Here is a 16,741-nt window from a genome sequence, read left to right as displayed (position 1 = left end):
TCCAGTTCCAATCACTGCCATATGACTAGCTCCTAGAACAATGCCTGCTCATTGCAGCAAGTCAGTAAACATGTGTTAAATAATTAAGTAGATGAATGAGTCTCACAGATCTGAGTAGAGTTCAAACACTCTTCATCTGCAGGCTCCCTTGTTGGAATATATACAGAGAGGCAGTGAAAAAATTTTGAGCCCAGAGGTTTTGTCTTAAAACTTTGTATACTGATTTCTAGAAAACCTGAGTTTATTACTTGATGATAGCCTAGGCTTACTATAATTTCAAGCCTTTCCTATTCATTGTCTTTTTTTAAAAAAGATTTATTTATGTATACAAGAACTGGGATACAGGCCAGAGGTGTAGGGGATTGAGAGGATTCACCAGAGACAGAGTGGGGAACAGATCAGGCAGACTGACTGAAATACACTGCTAAGGGGAGCGGCGGGCGATTCTGGAGAGGTCTGCTGCGTGTGTCGGTAGCTTCCTGGCCAAGGATCGAACTCGTGCTGCAGTGGCTGCAGATAGCTACATAGGTTGCGTCTTAACCCCTTGCGCCACCAGGAGACCCTCGTAGTCATTGTCTTTTTTTTGTTTTATCCTATCCAACTTACCTGTAATTGATGGTGGAAAGCAGTCACTATAGAATTGATAAGGGAGAGAACATTGGAACTAAGACAGTCCTTGTTCAGTTTGTCTCAGCCTCAGGATTCTCAAGTCTGAACTACAGCTAATAGTTTAATGATTGTGTATTTACTACATATTAGCTATATTTTAGGAACTTTGAAGCAAGAGAATGAGTGATGATAAAGGGCAGACATTCAGGCATTCCCTTTTGGATTCACTGAGAGTGGGCTTTGGCTATTAAACCAGCAATTTCTGTAGAGTGTTAAATTCTGCCTCAGGTAATATTCTAGATGTCACAGGGGCATCTTACAAGAACTTGTAACCTTCTAGAGGAAAGTTCAGAGAATTAGTCACCTGGGGTGAGAGAGTGTTCTTCTAGGAAGAAGGAATAAGAAAATCTAGGAAAGATATATACAAAGTGTAACATTCTACATCAACAGAAATAGTTCATCTAGCTTGCAGAATGATGGGCAGAAAGGTATGGGAAAAGGTCCACAAGAAGCTAGTGGTACAATAGTTAGGAATGCAGACTTTTCCTGAGAGTAAAGAAAGAGAGTCCACTAAAATGTTATTGGCAGGGGGTTGGTATTTTTCCATCTCTCCTAAATGTTTACTCTTGCTGCAACATTGAGAAGAGAAAGAGATTGTTGAAAGAAGTAAGATAGGACAGTGTTAGTTCAGCAGAGTGAAATGGGATAATATTATTAGTCTTCCTTATTAAGACTGTTTTCATTCATACTGGGAGTTTGATTAATTTTGTAAGTTCTTGTTTTTGCCACTTGTGAATTGAGTCTCCATAACTTCTACTTTAGGGAAATTGTCTCTCTGTAGAGATTTTGAAGCTATTAGTACATACATGTATATGTATGCTTATGTGTGCACCTGAGCCACACACTAATGATGCCACAGACTACATGAAGCCAGTTCTAAGATTCTCTGAGTATATCCTATTAATGTTATTCTAGTCCCATGATTTAAACCTGGGATAATAAATAAGTGCTTATACACATACACAATTATTAGAAAAGTTCAGAGAAAGTAGTTGAAGTTTGAGGACAGTAAGGGCTTACCAGAATGGTAAAATATAAAATGTTAGTGTTAATTGAGGAAGAATTTGCTTACTACGAGAATGGATGGAAATAAATCTTTGCAGATTACTGAGAAAGTGATGAAAAATGCTGGCTCATTGACAGAAATAATGAGGGTAGTAGGAAGGAGTCTTTTTTTTTTTTTTTTATAAGATTTACTTATTTATGTGTACAAGAACCGGGGTACAGGCCAGAGGTGTGGGGAGTGAGAGGATTCACCAGAGACAGAGTAGGAAGCAGAACAGGTGGATTGACTGAAATGCACTGCTGAGGGGAGCAGCAGGAGAGTCAGGAGAGGTCTGCTGTGCCATGTGGGTAGCTCCCTGGCCGGTGATCGAACTCATGTTGCAGTGGCTGGGAATAGCTTCATAGCTTGTGTTTTGACCCCTTGAGCCACCAGGGAGGCCCAGGAAGGAGTCTTCTTAAGAGGTAATGTGTGCTTGACACTCTGTCTTAGTAATTAATTCAAGCTATTCATTTGAGCATATGTTGTCTGAGGCTTACCAGTCTATAAACAGCCACAACAAGAAAGATGAAGGAAAAAGAAAAACCCACTAGGTATCTTGCAATTTATGTAGTGTCTATTTCTGCTGGCCCAGGTAAGAAGGAGTCACCGCCAGTGTTCAGTCAGGCCTCCCATAGTGCCCTCCAGACAGAGCTGCATCGATGACATCATCTGGTGTCCCAGCGCTGACACAACGCCCTTGCACATAATCGTTTGATTAATGTCTTAACATTAAAGTCCTTGGAATTAAATGCTCAAATAAACATTTTTATTACTGAAGGAAAAGAAAAGCTGATATGCTACATACATAAAATTAGTAGCTACTATTATTTTTCATTAGTAACTTCAGAGGTAATTATTTTTTGATTTAATATTTATCAGAAAAGTATTAGTTATGGTAATATTAAATAAAATCTGGAAATGGGCCAATAGAGGTAGGGTGTTCTTTATCAGATATAGGGTGAAATTTTTCAGTCAGTAGTTTTGGAGTCAGTGAACTCATGAACAGTGATTTAGAATGGATATAGCTTTACAGTGTGAGCCATTACCTGGTGCATCCATGGAGACGAGCTATGATGCTGTCGCTTAATAACAGTCTCTTAAGTGTTGTAATAAACATCTTTTTCTGTTTACATTACGTGTAATTACTCTTAAATTTTTATTACAAAAGTAATATTTGTTCACTTTAAACACCTGAGAAAATGTTTTAAATTCATGATGCATATATTGTAAGTGCTTAAAACCCTCCTCAGAATAAAAATCTCACTCTAAATAAAATCCAGATAATTACCACAGCTTACCTATGTGATCGTGCCATAGAGTCTCTGTCCTAATTGGGAGCTTTTACCAACCTTTTCTTAAATATGCCAAGGCCACCCCTGATTTTAGTTTTTGCTCATATTGTCCTTGTACCTGAAATGCCTAATTCCCCACTATACCTGTCAGCGTTAAGTCCTTCAACCTGTTAAGGTCTTTATTCGAATGTTCCCTTCACAGTGAGACCTTCTTTGGATCGCTTACATCCATGTGACATAATCTTACTTGTTTGATCCTTCCCACCCTGCCTCATATAAATGCTAGTGTGTAAAGTCTGTGGGATCAGGATTTTGAGTACATCCAAGGTTCTTTCTAGGAAAATAAAGTTTCATTAATTTCTACTACTTAAACGAATATAGACTAAATTCCAATAGGAGTATTTTCCTCTCAACTGGTCTCTTCAATGAATTTTTTAGTACTCATACTCAACTTAGTAGGTGGAATCTAGACTTAAATTTAGCTCTTCAGCAGTACTTTTTGAGAACAAGTAATTATTTGGAAGCCTTAAAGTTCCTTCATATAATACTTGCATCTTAAAGTTTGAATAGATGTTGGTGCTGTCCACTCATAGGGCACTGAACAACTCACTGTATTTTATACTGTCTTGGTTTCATAAGGTGCTATGACACTTAGGTGACTTTGTTTTTAAGTTGTATAAATTGTACAGAAGTTTTTCATAAAATGTTGGTAATTATGTGCCTTTGACTTTAGCATGGTGTTGTCTCAATTTCACATAGAGACGAATATGAAGTGTATTTTATAACAGCCTTTATAAATGTATGAAACACAGATACATACACTGAATGGTGTAAGAGTAAGAACGTTCTCTCAGTAACCCACCTCAGATCCCCCTGGCTGTCAGTCACAGAATGCTTGTTTCTTTTAATCATTGCTGAATATCACACTTACCACTGTTTTGACGGTTTTGTTTATTATTTCTTTATTGTTTGTCTCCATAGGCTAGTTGTAAGAGCCACGAGGGCAGGGAGTTTATCTTGCATACTGCTCTGTTTAGATACCTGGAGTAGCACACCTGGCATACTTGTATAAAGTAGATTTTCAGTGATTGTGTTTCACTGAATAAGTAAATGAACTCTAATGTTTATTTTATCCAAATTGCATATAGCACTATGAGGTCAGGATGTTTCCAGAGTCTTACCTACTTCTTATGGAACTTAGAAGTTTACAATGGAAGATTTTTCACAAATTATCTATCATAGTATTTGTATGAATGAAGATAATATTAACCTTTGTACCAAACCAAACATATGGTTCAAACACAGTAGAAGCTTTTTTTTTTTTGGCCACAAGTAATCTTGATGGGTGAATAGTTCCCTTTAAGTAGTGATCCAGGGCATCTGTGCCACTCCATTTTGTGACTCATTTGTTCATCCTTCAACATAAAGTTTCTGTTGTCTTTGGACAGAGACTGCATAGACATAGATGGGGAAAGATGTATGCGAGTCATAGGAAAGATTTTTATAAGATGTGAAAGTGGTATGTAATCTCTTCTGTTTATTTATACTTCAGACTTGAATCACTCATATTGGCATATATAAGTGAGTGTAAGGAAGATTGGGAAACGTAGTCCGGCTGTATTCCCTGGAAGAGGCAACTAGCGAATAGCCAGCCAGTCTTGGCCACTTTATGGTATTTTCTTGGATATAACCGAAGTACATTTGCATGTGATGTGAGGTAACTTGTCTAAGTTTTAAAGAGTGAAAAAATTACTTCTGGGCTAGTGTTGTTAATTCTTTGTAAAGCTGTCTTCCAAAACCAACTATTTATATTCAGGAGGAAGGGAACTTAGGGTCCTCCATGGATCCCATAGGAATCTTTTGCTTCCTTGACTTTAAACACGCACTTCCCTAACTCCATGGTCCCATGGGCATTTCCACAGCTGGGATTGCTAAGCACAGTCCCTTTGGCCTCATCAAAGTTGTTGTCTAATTGTCATGGAAGCTGACTTCTGGTGTTAGCAGCTAGTTCCTCACCAGGGAGTGCTACTTCCATAGCACTGATCCCACTTGGTCCTGGAAAATAAGATACTTAGAACTCAAGTTTTAGTAAATAGAGAAATTATAGGTATCATATGGATAATCACAGATTATGCCAAATATATTGGATTGATTTTCACACTGGAAAATGTAGCCAAGGCTATATTAGTGTGGAGCTTCATTAAGGTGTTTACTGTTTAAATAAGGGAGAAGACAGTTACAAAGATTAGATGAGAAGATGGCCCCGAGTAATAAATATCTAGAGTTAGGGTATCTAGAACTAAAAAACATAGGTTTTGAAGCCTCTTATCTGGGGGCTTTGGACAAGCCACTTGAGCTGTTTGAGTTTGTTTCTTCAATTAAATGCAACATTTGGGCTCTTTCTAAACATTAGAATAGACGCCAGAAATTCTGCACATTGCTTATCACACAGTCCATGCCTCCAGAATAATGGCAGTAACTATTGCTGACATGCATAGACATGCACAAAGGAGTTAAGGGTTTCAGTAGGTGAAATGCTACCCAAGAGATGGTTTTTAAGAACCGCACTCAGTGCCATGCATTTTATTGAAAATTTCTTGTACTGAGTCACTTAGAATTTTTTTGGGGAACTTTTCAAAGAAATGTTTCAGATTAGTGATTATTGATGGATTCAAATAACAAATTGAAAAGGAAAAGGGATTATATGCTGTGCGTGCATGTGTTAAGAACAGAGCTGTCTTTTGAAATCTGTCATGAAACCATGCCTCTTAACAGGCAATAGGATACTACATTTGGCCATATATGCATGATAGTTAGTCAGCTCCCTCACTATTTCTGTGGGAAGTGATCTAAACCGTTTGGATTGTTTTGATTTAGCTCCAAGATAAACATTTTCATTTGAAAAATACAACTTTCAGATGACAAACTTGCAGTGGTTCTGATATTAATTATAAAATTGCCCTTTCTGCGCCAAGTGGCTCTCTTTAGGATGATGGAAATAGTTCAATAGCTAAAATTATAACTAATTTTATGTTATTGTGTGTGTCAAATATTAGGGAAATTACATGTCAGGCAAGGTTTTGTTTCTGCCAAAGAAAACTACCAAAAAGAGTTGTTTTCATCTCTTATTAAGGTCTTTTTCAATGTACGTGTGCCTGTATGTATTTATATACACATACTTCAATAAGGAACATAAGGCAGAAATGATTGCAGCCTGTGCTGCTTGAAATACTTGTTGTAAGGGTCATTGGATAGTATTGTTATAAAAGAGTTAAAGAGTTTTATGTTTTACTCAGATTTGATAATTCCTGGATATGTGATATCAAAATTATACATAATAGATATTATCATAGATATTCTAAAGAATATTTATAAGGTAAATAATAAATGATTGTTGTAAAGAATCTGAAGTAGAAAGGAGAAATCATCTTCACCAATACTGTACAGCATCGCTTAAGAGTCCTACAATTTAGAGGAATGAAAACTTGCATGACTCAAAGTGCAAGTATGAGTCATTGGGAGGCCTCTGTACAGTTTTTTTTTTAAAGATTTATTTTTATTTATGTGTACAAGGGCAGGTGTAGGCCAGAGGTGTGAGGTGGCTGGGAGGATTCACCAGAGACAGAGTGGGGAGTAGAACAGGCGCATCTACTGAAATACACTGCTGAGGGGAGCAGCGGGATAGACAGGCGAGGTCTGCTGTGTCATGTGGCCAGGGATAGAACTCTTGCCATAGTGGCTGGTGATAGCTTGATAGCACTGAGACTTTAACCCCTGTGCCATCAGGGAGGCCTGCTGGTGTAAAGATTTAATAAATTTGTTTCATAAATGTGAAAGAAACAAACTACATTAATAAAATAATATAAAAAAAGTATGTCTGTATGTATGTATCAGGGAAAGCAAGATTGAGAGTAAAAAATTGAAATTTTTTTTTTTTTTTAGTCACTGGGTGTCATATTTAATTTACCATAGACAAACTACCTGGGAAGATAACAACAATCACCCCAAATCATTTGTGTTCTATTGTAACTGTTTCTTGAAATAAAGTGATTCTAAAGTTAGTTTGGAAAATTGTCAGTTAAAAGAATTTTGGCCATTGCTGGCATTGTTTTTCGTGGGTTGTTTTTTTTTTTTAAATGTTTTTACTATTTGTTTTTTAACTATCTTTGTGACTCTAAGACAGTATTATCCATTGTAGAACAAACAATTCTATTAATTTCTATCTCATGTCCACTAACATGATGCTGCTTCGTAGAGCCTTAAAAAGTGAGCAGGAAGTTTTTTTTGGAGGAAAAGGGCAGACACTCTAGTCCACTGCACTGTTACCCACTTCAGAAATTTTACCAGTTCAACCAAGTGTTTATTACTGCTTTCAGAAACTTCAAAGCATTCATATTCTTTGCTTTTGTGTACTGCTTTCTTTTTCAAAGTTGATTATCCCCCTTTTACCAAAAATGAAACTCAAACGATTATACAGTTGAAATCTAGATTTAAGTTTATGCTTACTTTATGCATTTAAGAATCTGATTTAAATATATTGCCTTTATTATTTCTTTTGTCATTACCAGTGTCTGTGGTTAAACTATGACTCATTCATTTGCCCAACAGTAGTTCATTACAGTTGTTACTCACAAGTACTGTATTTTTAGGAATATAAGTTGCTTGATCCAGGAAAAATTGGGAGATTAATCCTATAATAAAAAATTCAGCTAAAATATTTAAATGATAAAAATATAAGTAAGAGAGCTTTAAATTGTATTCTTAGTGTGGTGAAATATATTGTTAAGATATCTATGGTTGCAGGGAAATTCACAGCCCCTTTGCAGTCTGAAATGTAACTAAATATCGATAGTAATTTAAGTGGGTACTAGGTCAAGCCTTGAAAAATTTGGAATAAATGAATCTCATTGCCTTTCCTGTATATAATTTCTGTGAATTCTGTATATTTTACTCAGATTACGAATTCCCCTCCCCCTGATGTGTTTGTTACTCTGTTACCCTCAGGCTTAACAGTAGGTGCCTATACCTGTGTCTGCCCCAACTCCCAAACCTTATGGTCCATATCCTGAGTCCATCCCTTTCTCCAAGGCCTAGGCTCAGTCCCCTCTGTTGGAGTGCTGTCTCTGGGCCAAATCAGTGCATAGCAGAGTTTTTTTTTTTCCCCTCCCCTTGTTCCATACTTTTCCTATCCCGCAACATTGGTGGATATACACTGGCATAAAATTTAATAATGGTACCATTATCCCAATTTAGGAGAAAAACTTTTAAGCTTTCTTAAACATGGCATCTTTTCTTACATTTCTAATATAAAGAGGTATTTAGTTAATACTAGATTATGTATGCTTTTACTGTTTAACATTATTATTTCATACCGTTCTGCTGAGAACACAGGTGGTGGTGGGGAGAGGAAAGCAATGTGTAAAATACTATGCTTGATTGATTGTGCTGTTGCACCTAGTGCCTATTACAGTGGCTCTTTGTGTGGAAGCTATATTTGGAGTTCAAAATGTATTATTCACCTTGATAATCCCTGTATCCAACAGAGTGTCTCACATAGCAGATACTGAATAAGTATTCATAAAATAAAATTGAATTCTTAAGAGTAAAAATATTTCTTTTCCTTTTAGACATTTTTACATTCTTAGTCTAACATAGCCATGTAGTTCTGGGATTTGTGGTTCTAAGTAAGAATAGATAAATAGATTGTGGTATGTAAAGGCTCGTCTATGTCTCTTCTATTGGGTTTAGAGCTTTAAAGTCTCCTAGTGCTTTCCACACTGTGAATTCTTAATCGGGAAAGAGAACCAGCTGATGATCGTCAAGAGAGTCCTGTGAGACTTGAATAAATAATTGCTCAGCAAGTAAAAATTCATTAGATGGTTCTGTCATCATATGACATTGAAGTTAATTTTTAAAAAAATCACATGTGGCACATGGCAACCCGAGTCATGTCTATAAAAGATAATCAATAGAAATCAAGTTTATTGTTCTGTAATTACATGTATCGATTGATGCCTTTTAAAACCACTGAGCCATTGAGTAATGTTTTCCCACTTGCCTCCTGGGGCAAGTGACTGAATTAAATGGAAATGTAGCTAAGCTGAAAAAGAGTGTTTATCTTGACCATGAACGTGTTTTTTTAATATCTTGATTTCATTTAACTACACATAAAATCAGTCATTAATAGATATCTCTCTGAATTGTCTTCAGATTGTTTCTGAAGAAAACCCAAATTGTTCACTGTTCTGCTTTATGGATAAAACCTACAAATTTTCATTTTAGAGGTATTTGTGTATCTATTCATTATAGGGAAATTGTTACTCTCCTGAATTTTAACTAATATTTCACATCATCTTCAATTCTCAGTTTTTTTTAAAATGACTTGATTTTCAAGATATAATTTTCAGGAGTATGTAGCCTCACAATTATCAGGTTTTTTTTTTTAAGAAACTTTTTTTTCTGTTTATTTTATTTATTTATTTTTATTTTTATTTATTTTTTTGGGGACCCTCACCAGTGGCCGGGGATCGAACCGGCACTGCAGAGGCTGCGGGCAGCCTCGCAACCCAGCGCTCAACCGCTGAGCCACCAGGGGAGGCCCTATTTTTATTTTTATATTCCCCTTACAATTGCAACCCCCTGATTTTGACCCCAAACCCTCCTTTCCCCACCCCCCACCCCCCAAAGTGTGTCTCTGGTTCATAGTTGTTTGTTGATATTGATTTTTTTTTTCTTATAGTTATTCTTTTTCCTGGTTCTTTATTTAGGTTTTCTAGATTCCTGTTAAGAGTGAGACCATCCGGTATTTTTCTTTTTAAAGAAAAAACATTTTCAGTAAGACACACCGTATTTGTAATGATGTGACTTTTGAATAAATCTCCAAAATTTTAAAATTTTTTTATTAATTTATTTGGCATCTTATATGTCCCCTAATAAATTAATGTTTAAATCTTATACCGTGTCTTCCATGAGCTTAAAAAATATTTCTTTGCAGAGCATATTTAATACCACTAAACATTATAATCTGTTGAGTCCAGTCTGAACAACTGGATATAAATACATTTTGCCTCTTTGATATTTTGCCACATCAAAACTCACTGGTCCTAGTCGACCTGAATGGTCTCCTTTATGAAGCTTGTTCTGAACTTTTTTTAGATGGGGAAAAAAGACATGAGGGCCAAAAGAAAGAAGGGAATGTTAGTAAGGCAAACGCTTATTTAGCTTTATTTTAACCATCGGTTTTTATAATTAATCAACAGCTAAAGTAGGATCAATATGAAGGCAGGAAGGTGAAAATGTTGCCAAGCAGGATATCAGCATATATTTTGAAATAGCATGTGTGTGTGTTATTGGCAATGGTATAGTATGTGTAATAGTTCAATGTCCTTTTCTTAATTCAAAAGAATTAGTAATAATTTTTAAGAGTGTAAGATTCTAAGAACAGTGTTTTCATATTGTGTCATTCACCTTCTTGCGAAGAGTAAAAAGGCCTAGTAAATGTTTGTTGAATGGGCAGATGTGTAAATGATTGCCTTTTTAGTGCCATTTTTTCTGCTGTATTGGGGAATTATAGAAGCACTTGAAGGATGTTTAATGAATCCGTTTAACAGAGGCTATTTTTATTTAGGGTATAAACATGACTAAATAGAAATTGATACTTATATGTATGTGTACTAATGAGTAAACGTTGCCCATAACTTTCTCTAGTATAAGTTCTTTTCTGTTTTCTCCACAGTTATTTATACAACAATACATTTTACCAAATCTAAGTTACTCTTTTAAAAAAAAAAACCAAGAAAACCTTTAAACATCAATTGGACATATAGTAACTTCATATTTGTCTTCTCATTTAAGATGAATTTTTTTGGTCACAACATTGCATTACATATGGCTAAAAAAAAGCCCTATGTTGTGCATCCCTGGGCAATTTGAAAATTGTAGCTTGTGGAATTAAATGCTCCCAGTTCATCTTAACCACCAAACATCTATTTAAATATTGAGTGCTCATAAACTTTAGAAACATTTTGTAATCTTTAGTAAATAGGACACTAGTAATCTGTGAAGTTAGAACAAGAAAGGATCTTTTCTGATACTATTTCTGGGTGTGTGGTGTTGGGTAGAGTGTAATGTTATAAGTCTTCTTGAAGTTCTTGATTCAAATTGTAACCTTAGTTTTCCCTGCTCCTTCCTTAGCTTCCTGCAGATTTCACAAAGCTGCACCTTACTGATAGTCTCCACCCACAGGTGACCCACGTTTCCTCCAGCCACTCAGGATGTAGTATAACTAGCGATTCTGGGAGCAGCAGTCTTTCTGATATCTACCAGGTAAGGAGGTGTTTTCATTTGCTTCATTTTTATATATTCCAGGGAGTTATTCTTAATTGATGAAATTTATAAAGTAAATTTATTTGTGTATATTATATGTGCATCCATGTATATAAAATATTAGTGTTTATGCTTCTATTAACATACAGTATATGTTGTTTGTTTTAAAAAGTTGAACTAGTATCTAATTGTATTTGCCTCTGCTATCAGAATTTTAAATAGAGTGATTTCAATGGAAACATTTCTCTTGAATTTGTATATATTATTAATTTGACTATAGACATAATAGGTTTCAGATTCTTTCTTAATTAAAATTATAGGGGAAAATGCTTTTATAGTAAGACCCATGCTTTTATAGTAAGTTTTTCTTATTAAAGTCTTGAATATGGTAAAGATATTAAGATTGGATCATTGAATTACTTTTCTTGCATATTATTCCCAATAAATTTAATTGTATGTTTAAAATAAATTCTTACAATATTGATAGATAAAAAGAAACAGGACTATGGGTTCCCAAAAATATCTTCAGATCAAAATCATTTTAGTTATTAAGGAATAATTCATTGATTTAAAAATACAAATTTAGAAAAGGTGACTAAAATGCATCAAAATGGTCCTTTTGGACCATTAAATGCATATTGCTAATACTGGATTTTGGATAGTTTCAAGCAAAACATAGTACTTTACAAAGCATAAATCTTTGTCTTCTTCAGAATTTGATATGAAATGTCCATAAAGTGTCTCTTTTTAAGAAATATATTGTGTCAGGATCATTGATATATTCAGGCCGTACTAGGTTTCTACTTTTAAAAAAGTCATTAAAAGTAACTGAACAGTTAGAATACCATCAGGGCAAAATATACTTAATTAAGTCCTAAATTTAGTAAATCCTAGAAAATTAACTTTCTCTAAAGAAGGTAATAAATTAGGTAAATATTTTCTATAGTTCAAGATTATTGTGGAGAGTTTACTGACAAATAATTGATAGCCATAAATGCAATTATTTGCATAATCTCAGCTGATGAAGAATTTCCTCATTATTTTGCTCTAAGAAATAGAATTATCTGGCTTTTTAAAACTAACTTTCCAAATTTCTACTTTGATGCATTAAGTGTTAACTTGTCATTCACTCTTTAGGAAGTAGCCCATTTTCAAATGTTAGAGGGCAAGAAGGTGGTGGATCAGAGAAAATTTAAATTTCTTCTCCCACCCCACTTACTATCTGTTTTTAGAAGTTGATACAAAAGAAATGTGTTCAGGAGTATCCCTTATAATAGAACAAGAAACAATACAAGTAAAAGCTGTGCTTCAGCTTATGTGGTTTGGAACATCATGATAGAGCCCTTATGTTTACACTTTGAGGAGGTGATACATCTTGAGGGTCTGTAGTGAGAACACAGTTTCCACCCGCAGGTGACCCACAGGTTGTAGCAGTTAGCACTGCTGTCTTCAAGTATATTCAAACCTGAATGGAACTCCTAGAAAATAAATAATTAAGCAAATTAAGTTGTTTAATTTATTGAAGCATATTCTGATTGGAATTCTAGCTTTAGGTGCCATTACCTTGACTAGACTGGGTTCATGAGGACATTCTTAATGGTATTTCCACTGTCCCCAGCAACCTTGAGAATATCTGAGAATCCAGACTAAAAATCCTCAGATTGTTTTGATGTGGTTGGACCTTGAAGCCTGCAGTCTGAACTTATCTTTGAGTGTAGGTGGAAAACATTTCCTTGTGTATTTTGATAAGTGTTAGTTGAATTTCAAGACTTGTTCCATTTTCAAACTTGGTGACATACATGTATTAACTTTATACCCTTCATAAGGAGAAATCCATAAATGTTTTGAAAAATTGAATTATTGGTTCTACAAAGCTCAGCATGTAGTATATAGATCCTCAACAAACCATTTCTGTTCTCTTTGCTTCAGAAGTCCTTACAGTGAAAAGAAACCAGACAGCTATACCTAGTTGTGACCAATTTTTTTTTTTTTGAATACTCTCCTATCAAGCATCTAACATATTCTTGAACAATTCCAGGGATGGGCAAAAATCTTCCATAGTAGCACATTAATCTTTGTATAATTCTGACTTAGCTGATCTTTCTTCTACTTTTTTTTTGGTTGTTGTTGTTAAAAGCCATCACATTGAAGTGCACATAAGTGCTTACAATATGGACACAAAGCTTGAAATCAAATGCTGTATATAAAAGAGAAGGGGGTAGAATAGTTTTCCTGCTAGGGTGCGAGGAGAGCAAATCAAGACCAAGTGGAATCACTAACTTTGGGAAAAGAAGCCCTTCTCTGCTTCAACCGGGAGGAAGCACGGTGGGTGGAGTGTGGAGTTAGGGAGTTTCCATGTGTGCTGTCTGTTCTCTCTGAACAGTCAAGTTCATTTGTTAAGTTGAGAGGGTTGGCAGATAGGGAGTTTTAAGGAGAGAGAAACTTTGAAATAGTGGTTTCAGAAAGGAAGATGACATTAATAATTCCAAACCTATCATTTTGGAGAATGAATTACTTAGAGTGAATTGTCACTGTTGTGCTCTTAGCTTAAACCATTCTCTTTGAGAAATAGAACACGAATACTTTTTAGTCTAATATATTTCACATGGAGAGATATAATCATTCATATTTTGTTGAAGTCATTTTTTATTTTTTTTTTTAAGATTTATTTATGCATACAAGAGCTGGGGCACAGGCCAGAGATACAGGGGGAAAAGGATCCACCAGAGATAGAATGGGGAACAGAACAGGCAGACTGACTGAAATACACTGCTGAGGGGAGCAGTGGGCAAGTCAGGTCTGCCTTGCCATGTGGGTCCCTCCCTGGCTGGCCAGGTATCGAACTCATGCTGCAGAGGCTGTGGATTGCTTGATAGTGCGGTGCTTAACCCCTTGCGCCTCTAGGGAGGCCCTGAAGTCATTTTTTAAGTAGTGCCTAGTATGTTAATGTTTGTTGGTACTGAATACATGTAATGAATAGAAATTAATTTTTCGGACTAGACTTGTGCTTTTTGGAGGGTATGAAAGCTTTACTTAAAACAATAATTTTCTGTTCTTTCTTAAGGCCACAGAAAGTGAGGCTGGTGATATGGACCTGAGTGGGCTGCCAGAAACAGCAGTGGATTCTGAGGATGATGACGACGAAGAGGACATCGAGAGAGCCTCGGACCCTCTGATGAGCAGGGACGTAGTCCGAGACTGCTTGGAGAAGGATCCGATAGACAGGACAGATGATGACATTGGTAAGTTAGGATGAGAAATTAAAAATATTTAGAGGCAATATTGTCTGATATAATAGAGCCCAAGAGTAGTGGGTTTTAGAGAGTGATTAACATAAATTTCCCTTGTATAAGCAGTGAAATATGTTAATAAAATTAGAAAAAAACAGTTTTACTCAGTGAATACCTTCAAGAGTCTATAAATAATAAAATTTCCTAGTAAAACCTTTTCCACATAAACCTTTCCTTAGTTTAGTTTATTAAAAAAGATTGTCTTCCAAATACTATTTCTTCTATTTTTCTTTTGTGCATTGCTCCTTGTTTTTTAGTTGAAGTAACATTGCGTTAACATTATAAACGTAACATTAAGTTTCAGGGATGCAGCATTGAGAAACAGCATCTGTGTATACCACGTTAAGTTCGTGGTGAAAATTCCAGTTCTGTGCTTCACCATACAGGCTACCCTTTGCCCAACTTTACCCTTATCTCCCTTCCCTTCTGCTAACCACTAATTGGTCTTTTTTTTAATGATTTATTTATTTGTTTGTTTGTTTATTTATTTATACAAGCACTGGGTACAGTCAGAAGCATGGAAGGGTGAGAGAATTCACCAGAGCCAGAGAGGGGGACAGAACAGGCAGACTGATGAAATACACTGCTGAGGGGAGCAGCAGGCGCAGCAGGAGAGGTCTGCGTGCCATGTGGGACCTTCGCCTGTGGCTGGGGATCGAACCGGTGCTGCAGAGGCTGCGGACAGCTTCGCAGTCCAGCCTCAACCACTGCACCACCCGGGGAGGCCCCACTAATTGGTCTTAAAGTCTAAAAGTTTATTTTTGTCTTTAGTTCATCTGTTTGTTTTAAGCTTATGGTTTCTGTGGATAAATACCAGTCAAGTGGCAGTTGGTAACATTGTCATGTGACTGCTTTCGCTCTGGTCCATGTGAAGATGAGATAGTGTAGACAGCAGAATGTCTAGCTAGTAGCATATGACCTCTGGGGAGTTGAGACTTTCTGTATATCCTAAGGTTAAAAATCCAGGTGTTATGATACCCATTTTCCCCTACCTGAAGGGTCCTTTACCCATCTTCCCTGTGTAACAATGCTGTGCCTGCTGGATTCTGGCTTCTTTAGAATACTGGGTGTGAGAACAACTAGTGCTAGAACATGCAGCACTCTCATCTAAGCCTGAGTTATCTCTGGTCACTCTTTCAACTCTTTTGGGGTCTGTATGTATATGAAGAAAAATTTAAGTAACTGGATTTAATGGGATTAATAAAAGGACAACGTGAGTCTGTTTATTTGAGTGGTTTGTGCATGTGTTTTGAGAGAGACAAACATGTGAGGAAGAACAGTTCCCATTTAATCTGTGTACATATGTCAGAATATTAATGACAAAAGCCCAAACCTTGGATTAGCTGTTTCAAGTTTAATTGCGGTCATTTATAGGACTTGCTGACTATCACGTGGTGGTAGCCTTTCAATTATGTAGCTAATGTGATCGAGCACCTTCTGTATCTAGGTCCTGGCAGCTCAGTGATGAATGAGGCAGTCCAGGTCCTTGCCTTATTGCAGTTTGAAGAATAAGGCGGAGTCTAAGGAATGGTGGAGGTGGAGAAGTTAGAATAGGAGCTTATTTTAGGCAAGAAGAGCTGGCAGTGCCCTTTCAAAAGGTTCAGACCTAGATGAAGTGAAAAAGGAGAGAGCCAGCTGTGCCTGTGGCTTGGGGACAGAATTGCATTGTGTTAATCCTTTTTGGATCATGGACCTCTAGATTTTTGCTGGAGTAATGGATTTAACTGCTTCGCAAATACCCACCCATTCCTCACCACTCCACTCCCCATTCCAAAGGTGCTGATAGTTCAAGTCTTTTGAGGTTCTGCAGGGTAAATTGGTGTGGTTGTCAGTTTTACCCCCTTAAGATATAGGGTTTTTCTCTCATGTGTCTGAAACCCCATTTGGTCTGATTTCTATTATCCAGAATTGTATCTTGCTCTCCTACTCTTTTGTCCTTGTCAACTTCTTTTAAAAAATTCATTTATTGTAGTTTTAAAGAGAAAATGAAATTGGAAATGTGTTCAATTTGCCATCTTAATCCAGCATCCTTGCTGATAAGGTTTTTTTCCTTTAAAAAAATTAGATTGAACATTACTTCTGAACATATTGATGTGGAAGTTATCCTTTTGTAAGCCTGT

The 16,741-nt window shown here is 36.2% G+C and overlaps 1 protein-coding gene across 10 annotated transcripts in view; it reads left to right on the top strand.

Annotated features, from left to right (window-relative positions):
- The window catches only part of RAPGEF2 (Rap guanine nucleotide exchange factor 2), a 193,192-nt gene that overhangs the window by 143,186 nt on the left and 33,265 nt on the right, over positions 1 to 16,741 (top strand). For all 10 annotated transcript variants that reach the window (XM_037497596.1, XM_037497591.1, XM_037497597.1 and 7 more), the window contains 2 exons: positions 11,200 to 11,331; positions 14,396 to 14,573. In XM_037497596.1, the coding sequence (XP_037353493.1) occupies positions 11,200 to 11,331; positions 14,396 to 14,573 (310 nt within the window). The remainder of the gene's footprint in view (positions 1 to 11,199; positions 11,332 to 14,395; positions 14,574 to 16,741) is intronic.

Source organism: Talpa occidentalis, unplaced genomic scaffold (assembly GCF_014898055.3).
Source record: "Talpa occidentalis isolate TD23 unplaced genomic scaffold, MPIMG_talOcc4v2.1 talOcc4.8, whole genome shotgun sequence".
Classification (NCBI taxonomy): domain Eukaryota; kingdom Metazoa; phylum Chordata; class Mammalia; order Eulipotyphla; family Talpidae; genus Talpa; species Talpa occidentalis.
This window is presented reverse-complemented; position numbering and strand designations above follow the sequence as displayed.